This window comes from Tursiops truncatus, chromosome 2 (genome assembly GCF_011762595.2).
Source record: "Tursiops truncatus isolate mTurTru1 chromosome 2, mTurTru1.mat.Y, whole genome shotgun sequence".
Taxonomy (NCBI): Eukaryota; Metazoa; Chordata; class Mammalia; order Artiodactyla; family Delphinidae; genus Tursiops; species Tursiops truncatus.
The window spans coordinates 161718722-161737976 of NC_047035.1; the positions used below are offsets into that span (position 1 = coordinate 161718722).

The window sequence follows — 19255 nt, forward strand, 5'->3', positions numbered from 1 at the left end:
TTGCCCTTTAGCCCTCTCAGGTTTACCTTCTTCTCTTGGAAAGTAAAGATAATTCAGTTTCACTTGCATCATGGGACCTAATCAACTAATAAATATAAAGCATTCTGACCACATAATGTTGTATAGACAGCACATAATATTATTAGTAGGCAGGATGCAATGACCGTGATTGGTATCTTTCCAGAAGGTAGAGCTAATAGTCATTCCTGCCTGATGTTACAGCCATTAATCATGACAGTGGAATGTAATTGGCAAATCTAGAAAGCTGCTAAATGCCTGTATATCTACACTGATATTTAACATTTTTCACATTGAAATGCCTTAGATAGAAATAAACTTCCTTTAATATTTATCGTTTTATTTACTCCAAAATGGCAAGCACTCTGATAAATGGAGTAATAGTTTCTAGTGTCACTGTGGCCGCGAAATGCCTTTTAGTGTCTTCTGCTCCTGGAACTTAATAATTCATTTTAGCACTTCTATTTGTAAATCACAGAAGGTTTATTTGATGGACCCAGTGCTGGGGAGAAGTGTCAATACAGATAACGTGTATTTTAGGACCAGTGTCTACATGTGCAATTATTTACATAGGTTTGAGATTGTCTGTGCCTCTGATGTTGGATTCAGTTTTCAGGGCACGACATCTGTTAATTTTCAAACACAAAAGTCATCTATGGGAATTCTTAGCTTAATATTAATGTGATCGATCTATTAGTTTTTGTTTTGTTTTGGAGGGAGGTTCTTTTTGCTAGGAAGTCTAGCACCAAATTTGAAGCACACTTCTAAGAACTGTGTAGAATTTTATGGCTTAAGTTTTTGAGTGAATTAATAAGTGAAATGAAGTGATATCATTATTAACTTCTAGAGAAGAGAAAGCGTCAGTGGCTATACATTAAGAAGACTTGTTTTTTATGACCGTTCACTTTTGCTTAGTTATATTTGGACCCTTATGGAGTCTTTTAGACATAAATATGCATAAGGCATAAACCATGCCTTTGAGAAGCTCTCAGTCCTGTGGGGGGAGGTATGGCCAAGGCACTGTCACCTGGGAGGCTCTGGTACTTCCATAATGGAGAGTGCTTTGAGCATGTATAATGCCAACCGTGGCAGGAATGAGATCATTTAATATGTTACTAAATTTAAATCGGAAGTTCATCTAAAATATTTGGCGAATATGTTTTTCTTATGATATGACCATCGCCCTGGTGTTCACTATTTTACATTTCCTGTTTCAGAGACGCCCAAGCAGATGGCCTGCGATGAAGTTTCGAAGAGGTTCTGGCCATCCTGCCTATGCTGAGGTTGAACCAGTTGGAGAGAAAGAAGGTTTTATTGTATCAGAGCAGTGCTAAAATTTCTAGGACAGAACAGCACCAGTGCTGGCTTACAGGTGTTAAGACTAAAAATTTGCCTATACCTTTAAGACACACACACACACACACACACACACACACACACACACACACACACACACCACACACACACACACACACACACACACACACACACACACACACACACACACACACAGGAGCCCTAAGCTGCTGTAGTCAGAAGGAGATGAGATTTCTGGACAAGCCCAGCCCAGGAAGGGTTAAAAAATAAAAACCCTAAAACTTATAGAGGATACCTATTACCACTGAACGTAGAATTCCCTAGTGGAATGACCTCTATAGTTCACTCAGCACATCTCCTGTGTACTTATCAGAAATATGACAAGATTACAATGCTGTTGGCTTAAGGTGCAGGGTTGCAAAGGGATCAAGACAAAAAATAATAAAGCTTTAGTTCACGAGGGATCTACACCTTGGTTCAAATATTCTTCTCTGATAACTGTGTCCCACAGCCTGAACCCATTCACTCAAAAGAGCAATGATGAATATTTCAGTTTGCTGAGAAAAGGAGCTGATGCAGGAGCAAAACCAAACACAAAATAAGAGGTTTTTCTGTCTTTTCACCAGACATGTGGCTAAAGGGTTTTGTTTTTCTGGTCTAGACCCACCTGTTCCAACAAGTTCATCACTTTACAGGATGAATCTTTTACCTGTCCTGGAGGTTCTGACTCCGCCTCCGTCTTCCTTGTTCTGGTTGCCCACTCTATGAGCAGTGACAGAATCGCAGCCTTTTAGCTAAGTGTGAGAAAGGAGGGAGAGGCAAAGGAGGCTTCTGGTTCCCCTGCCTCAGAGTTAAACATCTGATTTGTTTTAAGAAGTATTGCCTCCACCGCCCACTGTGAAGTCCTACGAAGCCACAGTTGCTCTTGGCTGAAGGAAACAAAAGGAAACAATACGAAGAATTCCTTAATCGTTTTTGAGGCAAAAACGTTAAGGGATTCTAAACACATGGGGTTTTTGTTTCCGCTTTTTACTTTTTGCCGTTTCAGTCCGAAAGGCCCATTTCATTGTCGATTCCAGTCTAAGAAGCCATTCAAGGCAGCACATCCCTGGCGATAAAAAGAAGGAAAGAACCCTGCTGAATCATACAGTAATTTTCTTTAAAGCACATAGTAGTTACATAAATATATATATAAATATATTTTTGTTTATAACTAACACAAGGCAGGCTCTTGTGACTCAGTGCATTTTGTCATCAAGACAAAACAAATGCGAGATGCATTACTGCATATTTCCATAGAGTTGTAAAATAATCCTTAATATTAGAATATTTTTATGTCACTTAGCAGAAGTGGTTCAATTAGTTGCAGTGCCCATCATTTTCCTGCCTATTTGATCTGCTCTCCCATTCATATCAACCCCTTTCCCTCCCTGGTGAAATAAAGCAGATGCAAAAAGCTCCTTAGATGGATCTGTCATTTGCCTCATAATCACAGTCCAGATTTTGAAACCTCCCCATGAATGAAGACAGGAAATTCATCCCTGGAGGAGGAAAGTGGTTAATATATATATTGAGCTCCTAAAGTTTAAATTCAGGTACTGTGTGTACAATTTCATCAACATCTCGACCCATGAAACTTATGTCTTGTGCCAAGAAGCTATTGGTTTCTGTAGGGTACCGTGTCCAACATTTGCAGATTCAGGTATCAAGAAGCAGAGATGTCTCGTAAGCAGCACTTTACTACCAACTTAGCATCTATACACATGTCTACATCGAATGACATCAGTCCACTGACAGAGTATCATATTTTATCATCACAATTGTCGGATGTAAACTTATGCCATTTTCCAGCAAGTATATTTTGCTTTACATTTTTAAGTACCTGATGAGGGTGATAATTTTTTCCTAACCTGCTTAGATAATAATTGCAAAACAATTGACAAGCAAGGTGATTGAAGGTTGTGATGACAATCTCTCTGCTATAGCTACGTTCAGTTTATAGGAAATAACCCAACTTATTTCTTGTGGAGTAGGTTTGGTCAGTTAGCAATAACCAAATGACTTGCCAATGTAACTGGTGCAACGGGTACTCTACAAAGACATAAGGAACACATAGACGATTCCTTCTAGGATAAGATGATGCTTCTTTCACTGGCTTTTGTGTTAGGTGTGGCTTCCAATAGGAGATGATTGACAGTTATATAAGTCATGCATATATATATCCAACTCCTTTTGCAATTCTTTGAAGTAGTAATGTTATCTTTATTCCTTTCGAAGCTCGTCTTCCATTTTCGATTCAAAAACATCGACAATTCTGTAAAATAACATAAAACTCTAAATTGTTCAATGAACTAGAGCACCCAGTAATAGGGAAAACTTTTCAGAAGTAAAAAGGGCTGCTGAAGTGTGGAAAAACTTCCCAACCAAACCCAAAGTTAAAGGTGATAAGAGGTTTCTGTTGTTTATGAATCTTTTAGTGGTAAGGAGGAAGGCTGGCTGAATCCCTTTTTTTCATGAAACTTTCATTCTACTCTATATCTCTGGTTTGTTCTTCGTGCCCATTTACTGCAAAGGAAGAGCAGACATACACGAAGTTTCTGGAAAGTCAGAATGGACTCTGATGCTTTGGACTTTACATATATTATGTATTAGAAAGGGTGCATCTGTACATTACTTAATATATTATGAACATAGTAGAGAGAGAATAAAAATAATTTTACAAATTATGAATAGCAGAGAAACACATACAACGTTCTGGAGAAATAGATAAATGGTGCTACAGAGGAAGTTAGTTATTTCATCTTAATTATTTGTAAAAACATTTAGGGAATAGGTAAAGATACTAAAAGTCAAAAAAAATCTCTTAAGCCAACACTTGACCCCAGTGTTGGTTCGTTTATGACAGGTTTGGACTTCAAGATATACTAACAACTAGAAAACTAAAGATAAATAATAAAGTACAGTTTATCCCCCATTATTATTTTAGTTTGAGATACCTAGGGCAGTTGCTCATCTCTCTCACAGGGAGCTTCTAGAATGTGCTGTCCAATATTATACCCATTAGCCAAGTGTAGCTCTTTAAATTAATTAAAATTCAATAAAAATAAAAATTCAGTTCTTCAGTCACACTAGCCCTATTTCAAGCACCCAGTAGTTACGTGTGGTTCATGGCTACCATATTGGACAACACAGAACACTCCTGTCATTGCAGAAAATTCTACTAACACTTCTGTAGAGGTCTTTCCTTTTAACACCCTCCCCTTGAAGAAAAGGAGGAGGAGAAGAAATAGATTTGATAGTTCCTGGGCCTATCTAAGCGTTTTTGCTCGCAGAGAGGCAGCGTAGAGTAATGAAAAGAATCCCAGCTGACGCAGCTTTGAGTCTCCACTATGTTATCTTGGGAAAATCACTTTAACCGCCATGAGTCTCAATTTGCAAGTTTGGAAAATAAAAATATTTTTGTCCTGTCTTCCTTGCAAGGTTATTATTATGTAGATTGACTAAATGTATAGACTTTTAAAACTTCATGTCAACAGAAGCCATGGAAAGCACATCTGTTGGTCCAGTACCAGCACAGCTTTGTATTCCAAGGGAAGAAAGTCCATCAATCCTAAAAGCATTCAAAGACAGTCCAATCAATACAGTTCTTGAGAAAATGCCAAAGGAGAATCCGCTCAAACCACACAGAACTGCTTAAATTCTTTTCTTCCCGTATTAATATTTTCTCTTAATATTTCCTCGGCATGACATCAGCCTCAACTATCCCTCCTCTCCCACAACAAAGTCCCTGTGTGCACCCTTCCTCTGGCTCAGCTCTCTATTGTACAGAGCCACTGAGCCTCTCTAGTTTCTTCTGATTTCCCAGTTTTCTCTTCACAGCAAAGGGAAGCTCAGGAGCTGACCAGCAGGCTTCTCTAGAAGAAAGTACCTCAAACAAATAATTTCAAGTATGTGTTTTATCCCTATAACACAAACGTAAGGGGCTGTCACATTAAAATATAAAAATACGTGGAACTTAATTTTAAATGTAAAAATTTGCAAATGCACACTATATGAAAGGAATAAAATAAATTTAAATGTTGCTGATATGTAGATAATATATATTCTCAGATTAGTATGATTTATTAGTTTTGGCAAAAAATTCTCATGTTATTTCCTCATTCTGAGGGAGTATAAGTTTGGTAATGCCCTTAGTGTCTATAGCCCAGGGCAAAAAAAAAGTTTTGCTGGAACCCATGCCGCGGTTGAAGACACTTCTATGATAAGAAATTAATATTTAAGTAAGACTAACTGAAAAATAGATGCTATGGTTGAGGCTTCTTCCTCCTATGAAATGTTATTTTGCTTTGCATTTCTTCCAGCATTTTTTAGATATTTTATTGTGATGTGTTTTATTAATTCCCAAAGATTGCTCTTGTTTTCACTTTCCCAGCCTCCAGCTTTTAGCATCAGCATCTATATGCCAGAATCACTGGAGGTCATCTCATCCGACCTCTTCATTTACAGATCAGAAAAATTGAGGCCCAGAGAGATATAGTAATTTTCCCAGCGTCAGAACTGGGTCTTGAACTTAAGACTCCTGACTGGTTGTTTTTGTTCCAGTTCCCTTTGCCTACAGCCCTTCATCAGCATTTAAGGCCAGCCAAGCAGCGTAGACAGCACACTCTACCTAAAAGCAAATTTCATTTGCTATACTGACTCTCTGTTCTGTCTTTGATAGAGAACATTGGACCAATATTCCTCCATCATGTGTGTGTCTTAGGAGTGGTACCATTTTATAACAGCCAGTAATTTCAAGTTCTGGCTATTTCAGAGTCTTCATTCAGTTTTGCATGTCCCTTTCTTTCACGCCTACCTGTGGCCACCTAAGTTAGCAATACTATCTTGTGCCATATAAAATTGTACTGCCTTTGTTTCATTTCTTCCCAGATGTACCTGAAAACTAATAATCTTCATAGCAGGTTTTCTTACTACATTATCATAATTCATTTGAACCTAAGAAGCTTTATTGAGCAAATACTATGAGGTCTGTGGCATGATGTATTAGATACTCCTACTTCCTTGTGTTTGTAGAGCACTTTACATTTTACAGAGCACTTTGCTTCATTTCTTCATTTGTTCATTCATTCAACCAGCCAATTCACTTAAATATTTGTTGAGCACCTACGGGAACCAAGTTCCTGTGCTAGATCTCGTGATACACAGTGATAAATACAAACAGTAAGAGCTCAGGCATGTCCACTGATACTTGTAATATGGTGAAATCCTCCAACACAACTCTGCAAATGGATAGGATCACCATTACTCTATCCAATTTCCAGTTCCAATTTCTATTCTACTTAGATAGGGAACTCTCAAGTATTGGCCTGAGGAACGTTTCTGAAATATGATACATCACTGCCCATCTCTGCTGTTTGCTGTGTTTCAAAGGATGTGTTAACTTCATTAATAAGAGGAACAGTTACTCATCCAAAATTGTCCCAGGCCCAGGAGGACTTTCTAGGGCACTTAAATCCTTCCTGATCAGGTGTTAGAACTGTTCACGCTCTGATATTTCTGTGTGGCTTTGTGAATTACCAGCATCATTGTTTCAAGGTCTTCCAGAAGCACCGGTAGATCAAAGAAACATTTGCACTTTAGGTGTGTGTGGTTGTTTGTCATTCATTAGTCTGTCTCAGGTTTTCTCAACCTCAGCACTGTTGACACTTTGGGCCCCCTAATTCTCGATGGGGGATGGGCTGGTGGGAGTGGTCCCTTGCATCGTAGGGCGTTTGGCAGCCTACGGGCTTCTGCTGACTACATGCCAGTAGCTCACATACACACACACACCCCAGCTGCGAAAACGAATGATGTCTCCAGACATTGCCAAATGTCCTCTGGGGTGAGATTGGGAAAACTACTGAATTATCTAATGAATAAAATATATCAGGAGGAAAAAATAAATGTTTCTCTTTCTCTTGTCACTTAATCTTCATTATAGGTAGGTTTTTTATTAATAATAAGACTTGACATCAGAAACTCTTTGAATTAGAAGGGACTATAAAAGTCACTAGTTTAACCACAACCCGACGTCATCTTTATCTATTTCTCCATCTCTCAGTTTTACAAATGTATTGAGAAATCAGAAGATGGGTTATCTCTGGAACTTAGGAATTTACTTTCTCATAGCGAGAGAGAAGGCTGTTTGGTGTTTTTACTTTGCCCTGAAATAGCTGCTGCAATGATTTTTGCTTCAGTTGGGGACTTGGTGTCATACAACTTCAGTATCTCAGAGACTTGGAGGAGTTTTCTTTTGGTTGTTTCACACGTCTGCAGATCGTGCTCCATCATCCTGCTTTCCAAATGTGCATAGAAGTTGACGTTCGGTCCATGTAATTTTAAGCATATCTGCATGAGCTTTCTATTTCTTTTTTTTCTTGAGTTTTCTGTCTCTGATATTGATTTTTTATTACCCCTCTTTGGGAAAAAATTTGACTGTCCCAGGTAATCAAAAGTTGGAAATGTCCAAATGTCTAAATATGTCAAGCCAAAGTTCCTGCTGATTTAATGTGCCTTATTTCAGCATTCCTGTAATTTCCTATAAATAACCCTGTGTTTGTACTTGTGTCTGTGCTGCACCAATTGGAAAACTTGGTGAAGTTATAAAACACAACCCCTTAAGAGTATCTTAGAAATAACAACAAACCCCTAACTGGAATACAGGTCTCCCTCTACTCCTTTGCTAAAAGACCAATGCAGACTTTGGAACCATTCTTAATTATTTGCTACAAGTTGCTAATATGCACACACGACTAAAAGCCTTGATTAGGAAGTCCAAGGCTATAAAATATTGACAAGCACATCCAGCGTGACCTCTCCCAAGACCATCACAGAAACCAGAAAACTCCAACCGAGGAGATCCTCAAGTGTGTATATGAATTCCTTCTCTACCACTGTCATACCAGACACTACGGTAACACTTAAGGCTTTGATTAAGTTGACCTTCCAATTTCAACTTAAATTGCAACGTATCTGCCTAATTACTGTCTGACATACCTTGTCAACCATCCAGTTCCAACCGCTCTCACAATAATTATTGCAAAGCAGTAAGAGGATAATTGTTCAAGTAAAATCGCCTAAATTCTTGAATCGATTCTCCATAACAAAGTTATGGAACCCATCATCATTGGCTTTTCAGTGTTCATTCTTGTTAATTTCCAGATCACTGTCCACACTGAAAGAGTCTATGTTACTTTAAATCCAGAATAAAAAGCTGGAAAAAATTAATGCAAATCATATGCTCGTGCTCACCTTTTTCTAATTTCTAAGATCTATTAACATTTGAGAATTACTTTAATAAAAAAAAGCCTCTCCTAATGGACTAAAGAAAAAAATATATATATTCATGTTGATTCCAGTTGAAAAACCTCAGTGACTTCTCTCATTACCACTGGAGTATTGATTTTTTTTTTAAAAAAAAATTCTGTCTCTTCCCTAGCATTACAAATATATATATATATTCATGACCAAAATATCACTTACTAATCATGCAGCTGTAAACCTTTTGTGCCTGTCAAATAGATACATAGCATGAAACTAATTTTAGATGTTCGTTATGTGGGAAGAGGTATAGGAGTGGGTGGATGGGAATGATTCATGGGAAAAGTAAAGATCAAGATATGCTATCAAGCAGAATTTTCAACTTCTTCAGAGCAATGTGCAAATAAATATTCAATGAAGACCACCTCAAATTTAAGTCGGCCAGACATTGAGACACTGGGGCACAGATCCTGTAAGTTATGCTAAGAAACATGTGACGTCCAGAAGGTAAAGGTGTCCTCATTTAAGCTAAAACCCAGCCATCATCCACCTGTACCTCTTCTAGGGCACCAATCCGAAAATCATTAAGGCTTTTGCTCTAGGGAATTGGGTTACTTAGGTGCAAGTAATGACCAAAAAGAGGCTTCTTGCTTATCCCCGTCTGACTTACAAGGCATGACCATGTTCTTTGAATCCCTTATACCAGAGACCATGAGACAGCCAACCGCACACAGGAAATAAAATACAATAAAAAATATAAATAATTTTCCTGAGGAAAAGATAAGAAAGGGTACTGTATTCTGTAGACCCAGAGCTGGATCTCTGTGAAGTTTAACCATCTTGGGACCCAGACTCCATCCTATGGTCTCGACTTTGTGGTCATGCCTAAGCAACCATTTTAAGGCTAGTTTGAACAAAAATATACTCGAGTGTTACAGTTTTAGCAGGGAAATAAAAACTCATATGAAGTGTCTTCCACCAGGCTACTCTGAAAATACCATCAAGTGAAATCAGAGCTTCCCTTGCTGAAAAATGTTAAAATCATTTTAGGGAAATGAATTAAGTTTCTTTAGACACAAACACTCTGTGTTTATTAGAACTAAATCTCAGGGCCCTAGCTGAGAAGGGGGAAGTCTTTTCATTGGTTGGTCAAAACAAATCTCTCATTTGCCTCATTTGAGGCATTTGGACAGTGCCTGGGAAGTACATTATTTTCAGGGGGAAAAAGAAACAGCCTTTTTTTTTTTTTTTTTTTTTTGCATGCCAGCTGGGATCATGGGAACTTCCAGTGCCAGGAATTTACTACTGTTTCTGGTAATTCTGCCTGTAGTCATTTGAAACGTTGAAGGGTGAAAGGAGGAGAAGCCGGGCACCCAGAGGGCTGTCTGTGTTTCACGCCAGTTGGACCAGCGCAGAGAATATTTGTAAATGCATTTCGAAGTGGATATAATTGTAGCCTTTGTCAGAATCACAAAGCTCTCTGTGGAGCTGCTGAAAGAGAACACTGGGGGGAAAATCCGACCCTCTACACCCAGTCAGCCCCAAACAAAAGGAAAGACGGTGGGTGAGCCCATCACATTGCGAGTTTGTTTCTGTTTTCCACAGCCCTGGACTTCAAATCAAGGACATGTCTGCCAGGTGAAGGTTAATTTTGCTGAGGTTTTCCAAAACTTCATTTAATACTTGGAAAACTGAGCATTTTGAAGTTACTCCAGTCCTCCGGGCATCATTCCTATTTCCTTTGCCATGTCAATGAGACATCAGAGACCACATTTTTTCATGGTAAAATAATGTTCGCATACTTCATGATGACCTCATGCTTGACATACCTGAACCTGCAAATGTAAAAACGATTGTATCTGAATTTGCACTGATGGTGTCTGATAGCAGAAGACCTTTACTGGAATCCTCTGTTTAAGTTCAGTAATTCAGATGCTACATACTTCTGCAAGCTTCTTGATTATTTTCACTGTAAGATTAATTATCTAAGTTTGAATGTATTTCCTTACAGTCTATTAATTTGCCATCTATCTTTTACCGGGGATCATTATGATTGCAATAATTCATTAAAGTTCTCCTCACACAGCTTCTTAAACCAGGTTTTTCTGCATTTCTTCTGCTTACAGTATGTGGGGAATCTTGTTTTGTTTTGGTTTTTTTCCTAGTAATAATTTTGTAAGAAAGCCAGTGTATCGACTGCCATGGTGACACAATTTATCTTTTAAGATCTGGAAGCTGGTGGTGACCAAATGCTATGTGTGTTCTCTCTGTCAATTGCGATTTTCAGAATTAAATCATGTTTTCTTTCACTTTCGGTTGGAGTTAACACGTTTGGGATTTTTAGAAGGGAGAGAAGGGAGCAATTTGCGTAATACTGCTGTCATATTTGACTACATATTAAAAACAATAAATGATCATTTTGTTTTAATTTCTTAAACATGTTTATCCGTGTCTTTCAATGTATTTTTGTTTTCTTTCCACCATTAGCTTTTGAAACATTTTACCTATTGTGGAAGAAAATCTACCTGCAGCGTCCAGAGCCACAGGCTAATGACAGGGTAGAAAATCCTTTTGTTTCTAAATGTGCCGAAGTGTGGGACCGATACCAACTAGAGCGAACGATAGAAAACGGAGCACCTGGAATGTCACAGCAAACAGGTGGAGACTTGGTCTCCACTCACAGCCCACAGAGCCCAAATGTTGTGTCGTTCTGGGCCAGACAGGTGGGCTCTGAGCTGGCAGTGAAAATCCTCGTGCCGGAATAAGTCAAGGGGCTGCAGTTCAGCTCCTGCCTCTGTCACTAGTCCTGGTTCGCGAACCTCCGTGACTTTCCAAATGAGTTGCTGAAGGTTCTCTCTTATTCCATCCCCTTTTCCCAAACTGGAAAGGCTTGTACGTCTTTCTCAGCTAATTTAAGTAGAATGTCTGAACTGAGATGCTTTGAAGTCCAAATATTCTTTCCCTGTTTCTTGATCCACCAGTCTCAGGCTATCCTTTTAACAGCTCCGAGTACCCACAGGCCTGAACCCCGGAACCAGGAAACAAGTGCCAGAGGGTGCCGGGAATCCCAGCCAGTGGCGCTGGTTGGGCAATTGCTCTGTGCAATTCAAGAGTGATTTTGTAAAATCTTACCTCTGTATGGATCTTTCGGACTGTGCTGATTAAACTCTGATATCGCGGAGTAAATTCAGAACTGCGATCTTAAGTGGTGCAAATTGTTTTATGATGCCCAAAGGGAAAAGTCATTAATGCAAATCATGCAACTTTCCCTAACAGTACAGAAACATTAAGGCCAGTGCTTTTAATGTGTACCATTTCTTTAATAATGCAGTGGAAATGTTAAGGGAAAAAGCTAATGGCAATCATAAAACTTCTAAATTAGCTGTAGATCTATCTCCTATAAATTCAGGCCTTCTCCTCACAGGTCCTCTATTCCAAACCACTTTTTTCAGAATCAGAGCCTTCTGACATGGAGTTAGGAATATTCTTCCCCCTCAGTTTATTTTAACTAACATTCATTGAATGTCTATCCTGTGCTATGCAGTGTGCATGACTCCAGGGCTCCACAAACAAAAAAGATAAAGTCCTTGTTTTCAATTAGCCTATAGTGTAGTAGGGGAGACAAACGCTTAAACAAATATGGCAGGTCAAGGTTGATAGGCCCAAGGATAGAAATACACAGCACAGTGAAGTTACAGAGGAGGAGCGAGTCAGTTCTGTATGGAAAGGGTCAGGACGGCCTTCACGGAGCAAGGGATATTTGAACATGATCTTGGCAGGTGAGTAGGCCTTCAGCAGGGGACAACACAGGCAGCCCAAGGTTTGGGTGCTGTGAGCAAACGGACCGGCCAGGGTAGAGGAGAAAGGAGAGAAAGGCTGGAGAGTAAAGCCCCTGATGACATGCACAGGCCTTCAGGGTATGACTTCAAAGCAGTAGATGCACTTGAAAATTTTGCAGTAGAGGGGCCATGGAAACCACCCCGCTTTAGAAAGATGACCCAGCAGGCGAAGCAATGGACGAACTGCAGGGGAGACATAGCTGGACACCATTCTGGAGACAACTACTCATGTCTGGCTACTGTTCCATGACTACTATTTCTCCTTAGTTCTCAGATCATGGCCTCCATTTAGTCAGTCCTCTACTAATAAAATCCAACGTTAACTAATTTGTTGTCTGGACCCGTGCCAAGGTCCTAGCTGCGGTGAGACCCTTGGACCCCTTTTCTCTGCCGCAGAGGTCCTTTTTCTGCTTGGATTCGCACAGCCGGTAACAAAACTGATGCTGAGACTGGAAGAGCTCAAGCTTTATTCAATGGCCAAAGAGTGGAGAAGCTGGAACGTAGTTCACAAACCGACTTCTCAACCTGACTAGGGCTGAGACACCATATGCATAAGAGGGTCACAGTAAAAGGGAAGGAAATGAGTAAAGAGAGGGAGGAATGAATATTCATGACTTATCCAAGAACAGGGGTGTAGCTGGGACTGGGAACCAAGGCAACACTCCATTTCAGGAGTCGTAAATCTCTCAGAATGAGGAGAGGATAAGACCCACTTAGATGATGGAAAGAAAATGAAACTTGCAGAAAGAATGGGCTCTTCCGGTTGTTGTCATAGCAACCATCAACTGTCATGGCACAGGTGAGTGAGTCATTTAACATGCTAATATATTACAGTGAGCATAGAATGAGTCTCAAGGTCTACTGGAGGTCAGGTTCACGAAGCCAACTGGCCTTGTGACTGGTACTCACAAATGGAGAAGCACAGAAACAACAACAGTTTTGTGATACTCCTTAGGCCTCCCATCTACATACAAGTCTAAATGTAGGGGGTTTATAGCTTTTGGAAATTTCAAAAATGTGTCAAAGAGAGAAAATCAATGAGAGTCCCATCGCGTTCGCAACTCGAGGCCATGTAGGAAGCCCAGCCTCCACCTAGTGAGGGGCCTATTATTTTCTGTGAGTTGTTATCATTTTAAAGACACAGTGAAATGCACTTGGCCTCCCAGAGTAAATGCACTTCACAAATGCCAGCACCTCCTGATAAATGTTAATTGACCCCTTTCAAATGTGCACTCCTCTCATTGGCTGCAATAAACTTTACTCAGGGTTTTGAACTTCTCCCAGATATCCTCCTGACATTTTTTACGGTGAACTTTACAGACATTTTGGGGTTGCAGGGTAACACTGGGCTATTTTTCTCCCCAGACTTCTTTGTACAATTGCAATTTAGATTTCCTCCCAAAAGGACTCACTGTGGCATGAGCCTTGATAGAATGTGAAGCAGATTTCTCCTGCTGCAGTTTGGCTGTAAGCCTGGAGGATGGGACGCATAAAGTATTCTAAATGCCATAGAACCTTGCATCTTATTTTGTTCTAGAATGTTTTAACTCTGCATCAGGATGCCTTGAAGTGAGATCCTGAATAAGCAAAAAACGCATGGCCAAAAAGAGATATGCGACTTGCGAACAATGAAGCATCCCTTTTGTAAAACGGTGTCGTTTCGAATTTACTTAGATGTCATTTTACTGAGGAAATGTATGTTGTTTGAAGAAGACCAGATCTCAGTGGGCTAAATGGTAGTAAGGCAAACAAGAAAGGAGCACGTGGTTAGAGACAAAAGTGAAAATGGAGGGCATCAATATCACAGGAGACTCCCCAGGGGCAAGGATGGCAGATGGGAAGTGCGTGGGGAGGAGGGGGCCATGGGGATTTTCTATTGTTTTGCTTTATGCCCTGATATGAAGCTTTATTGAGGCACCGGGGTGGGAGTTCATCGACTTCAGACAGATTGCCGCGGTCTTTTTGATTTCCTTGACAGAAAACGACAACTGATAAGTGACCTGGCAGTCAAGGCGCAGAGACATTGAAAACATCAGTTCCTGCTAAAACAGGAAGGACGGTCCACTGGTGATTGCTTTTTGCCCTTCTGATAAATGTCAGACCAGGATCCCCCTACGATCAAGGGCTCGGGGATGGGCCTCTGCTCTCAAGTTTACATATGTCAGTTTCCTGAGCTCATTTTTCTCTCTCTGCCAATAATATGAGCCATCAGGCCATCTGATACCTACGCACGTAGCAATCAAGGGGACAAACTCTGTAACATTGCCCAGCTGGCCTCCCAAAGCCCAGATTTCTTCATCTATAAAACGACGCTGCAGATAGTACCTCCTTCCTAGGATTATTGTGACAAATAAATAAGCTAAAATATTTAGCTTTATGTTCTATTCATAAGGCCCAATAAAATTGTGCTACCACGTTGCCTATGAAAGATGTGTTGAGTTGGGCACAAAAATGTTTTCTTAGTCCTTAAGATAAATTTAAGGCAAAGAAGCAGAGAGGGGCAATTAACTGCAAGAGCAGATTGGAAAACAAGCAGCTCAAACTGGAAACTGCACGGGAGGAAAGCTGTTTCCCTTAGATTCTTATTTCATTCTCTCTGCAAGTCTCATTTTTCTCTCTACCGTCTACACTGATCTTAGCCTCTCCCCATTCTGACAGAGTTATCAGAGTGAAAAAGAGGGAGCTTTAAACCTTAGTGATGAAAAATTAACTTTAAAATTTTTTAAAATAATTTAATTAAATAAAAATTTAAACACAACAATAACACTATATGTTACTAACATTTGGTTATATAATGTAAAGAGATCCCTGCTGTTTTTTGACTTTATTCATTTGTTTATGATTTCACAGAAAAATCAAGTAAGCCTTCTGAGTGTTATTTTAATCCAGTTTGTCCACACAAAGACCACCACTGCTCAGGAAGCAACTCAAAGCAGAGGTCTCTGTAATGTGACAGTAGGCTCACCCGGGTCCAGCAAACAAAACACATGCATCAGCAGATCCCCCAACTCAAGAACTGGATTTTCATTTGCTGTGTATTTTATTTTGAGGATTCATTCAATGAATGTTTGCTGATCATCTTCCAAAGCCAACTACTGTTTTATGTGCTGGAAATTCAATGAGTTATTTATTTCACAAATACTTATATACTGTTTTTCTTATGCCAGACACTGATCTAAACACTTGACAGATATTAAATTATTGAATTCCCTTATTACCCCTCTTAGCAGCTGCTCTTTCTATCTCCATGTGCCATAGACTGAATGTTTTTATCGCCCTCAAAATTCGCAAGTTGAAACCTAATCCTCAGTGGGATGGTATTAAGAGGTGGGGGCTTTTGGAAGGGATTAGGTTGGAGGGTGGAGCCCTCACGAGTGGGATTAGTGCCCTTATGAAAGAGACTCCAGAAAGCTCTCACCCCTCCTGCCACGTGAGGTCACAGTGAGAAGATGTCTCTGAACCAGGAAGGGGTTTTCACCAGACACCCAATCTGCTAGAGCCTTCACCTTGAACTTTCCAGCCTCCAGACTATAATAAATAAATCTCTGTTGTTTATAAAACCACCCAGTCTATGGTATTTTGTCACAGCAACTTGAACAGACTAAGACCCCATGTCACAGAAGAGGGAGTGGAAGAAATCAGCAGTTGAGCAACTGGTCCACAGCTGCCCAGCAAGTGAGAAGCAGAGACCAGGCGCACACTCAGGGGCCGAGCTGCTGGTCACCACTCTGGGCTGCCTTTCAAGCAAAACATTGACCAAAACAACAGAAATCCCTTGCCCTTGTGTATTTATATTCTAATGGGGTGAGAAAGACAGTAAAAGTTAACTAAATAATAACACACCATTGTAAAGCAATTATACTCCAATAAAGATGTTAAAAACAAATAAATAAATAATATCCATTAAAATAAGTTACAAAATAGATGCTCTGTAGAGAAATACAACAGAGAAGGGAACTCAGGAATCTTGGAGAAGAGGACTTCTAATTTTAAACGGGCCATCAGGGAAGGTAACATGTAGTAACGATCTGAGAGTTTCCAAGGGAAGTGCAAGTACAAAGGCCACACAGAGGAAACATCCCTGGCAGGTTCAAGAACACCAAGAATGTCAGAGTGACTGGTGCAGAGAGATTAGAGGTAGAGTCACTGAAGGAGGTCAGAGAGAAAACAAGGCCAGGTGTGATCCCGGGTGAGATGGAAACCAATGGAGAGTCCTGAGCTGTCTGGTGACGAGATCTGACTATCACCTGGGAAGGATTACTCTGGCTTCTGGGTGGGACAGGGACGGGGTGGAAACAAGAAGAGCAGTCAGGAGGCAGATGCACTCTTCCAGGTGAGAGGCAACGTGGCTTGGATTCTTACGGATGTTCTATATGAGTTATTTTGTGATGGTGGACGTAACGCAGGGATGCTGTGATGAATGGCTGGACTCGGTTGCTCATAGCTCTGAAGGAGAGAAGGCTGCCACGCAGGGTCACACAGGCTTTGCACCTGCGGACAAGGAAACAGCAAGCTGGAGCTGTAGGGGACAATGACACACAGGGTGGGGTTAGCTAGGTTTCCACGGGGGTCGCTGAGGATTAGCTAATTTGAAGAATCTGGGGGGCTTCAGAGCATAGGAGCTGTTGCTAGTTGTTGGGTACCTGGCCATGGGGTGATTAGGGCAGGTGGATAGTGATCCCAAGTGTAATAGCCCAGTAAGGAGAGTGGTTGGGGTATGGAGTAATCAGCTGCTTGAGAAGGGAACAGACCAGCCATTAGCCAGGGACTCAAAACAGGGTCATGAGAGCATTAAAAAGAGAAAAGAACTATATTACAGTGAAGCAATGAAGATGTTGAGAATTGGTCAGAATGTGGCTGTATTTGAAGGGAGAGGCAATAGGGCTTGCTAATGGGTCCAGTATGGGATGTGAAAGAAAGAGCCTTCCCCAAGAAGTCCAGGTTTGGAACCTGAGTCTGCAGGAATGGAATTGCCATCCACGAAGATAAGCAAGACTGAAAAATGAACAAGTTAGTAAGGAAACATTAGAAGCTCAGTGTAGAACATCTTGTGTTTGAAATGTCTCTTTATTTTATTTTTATTAGACATTGAAGTGAAGATGTTGAACAGAAAATGGATTTATGGGTCTGAAGTTCAAGAGACACGTCTGGACTGAAGATATAAATTTGAGAGTGTTTAATATAAATACAGAATTTAAGGCCATGGGACCAATGAGATCATCCAAGAAGTGAATGTAGATAAAGAAAAAATGTGACCTAATGGATGACTCTTGGGACATTCCAACACGAAGAAGTTGAGGAGGAAAAAGAACAAAGAAAACTGGGAAGAAACAGTGCAGCAGAAGAAAAAGCAGTGGAGTGGCTTCTGTGGAGCCCCGAGAACAAAGTGCTGCACAGATATCAAAATGTTCAAAACCACCAGCAATCAAATATGCATATTAAAATGACAATACGACACCTTTTTGACTATACGATTAGGAAGTAGTTTAAAAACAGACACTTCATATTGTCAAGAGAGCAGTGAAGTGGTTGTACAATTTTACACCCTAACTGGGAAAATAACAGGCTTGAACTTTCTGGAAAGCCATTGAACGTGATATAAGAGCAATTTCTTTACAACGTCTACATACTTAAATCCAGCTTTTCCTCTTCTAGGAATCCACCCTGAAGAAATAAGCAGAAACTGAGACAAAGTTTTATATTCACAGATGTTCTCTGCACGGTTATTTATGTTAGCAAACAGCTGGGGAAAAAAATTACATTTTGAACAAGGAAAATTATCCCAAAAATTGTGAGCCCCAAATAAAGTGGATAATGTAGCCCAGGAAAATGATGATTGAAAAGCATATTTAATGACATGTGAAAACCCTCATGATACTGCATTAACTGAGGAAAATAAGATAATGTCCTTTCTTTTAGTAACAGTAAAACTAGTAATTACCATTTACTGGGTACCTACTGTGTGTAAGGCACTGTGCTAATAATCATATACATTGTTTTTTAATCCTAATAAGTAGGCATTAGGAGAAAGCAGAGGTTCAAAAAGTTAATTGACTATACCATATTTTATTTTTATTAAGTTAATTGACTAGACCATATTTTATTTTTATTAAGTTAATTGACTATACCATATTTTGATTGACTATGCCCTATTTTATTTGATTATGGTATAGTCAAAAATTAATAGATTTTCCATATTTTATTTGATTATTTTATTACATTATATTATATTTAATTATATTATTTGGGAAGTGATCTCTCTCTCTCTCTCTCACACACACACACCCCCCACAGACACACAGGAAGATCTGATGGCCTGTCCTACAAGTTCCTATTCTCACATGAAAAGCTTCAGTTACCTATTGTACTATCGAATCCAGGCCAAACTTTGAGTTCCTGAGTTTTTTCCAAAGAAAGATTCTGAAAATGACAACAAAATGAAGAAGTAAGCACTGGTTTCCTCATTTATACAAAAGTCATTTTCTTATAATTTCTTAATTCTAACTACTCACTTATAAAGATGACCTGAGAAGCCATCCCTAGCCCTGCCGGATCCTTTCTACACCTTTGGCAGCTGAGTTGATTAATTGTGGTATAAGAGGGTGAAGGAGTTAAACATTTTTGGAAAATTTATTTCAAAGAAGACCAGGGGGGCTTCCCTGGTGGCGCAGTGGTTGAGAGTCCGCCTGCCGATGCAGGGGACACGGGTTCGTGCCCCGGTCCGGGAAGATCCCACAGGTCGCGGAGCGGCTGGACCCGTGAGCCATGGCCGCTGAGCCTGC

The 19255-nt window shown here is 40.0% G+C and overlaps 1 protein-coding gene across 2 annotated transcripts in view; it reads left to right on the forward strand.

The window, feature by feature from the left end:
* The window catches only part of PLXDC2 (plexin domain containing 2), a 411878-nt gene extending 400807 nt beyond the window's left edge, over window positions 1-11071 (forward strand). For both annotated transcript variants that reach the window (XM_073801628.1, XM_033852419.2), the window contains exon 15: window positions 1236-11071. In XM_073801628.1, coding sequence (XP_073657729.1) covers window positions 1236-1352 — 117 coding nt within the window. In that variant the 3' untranslated portion in view covers window positions 1353-11071. The remainder of the gene's footprint in view (window positions 1-1235) is intronic.
* Window positions 11072-19255: the final 8184 nt, after the last annotated feature.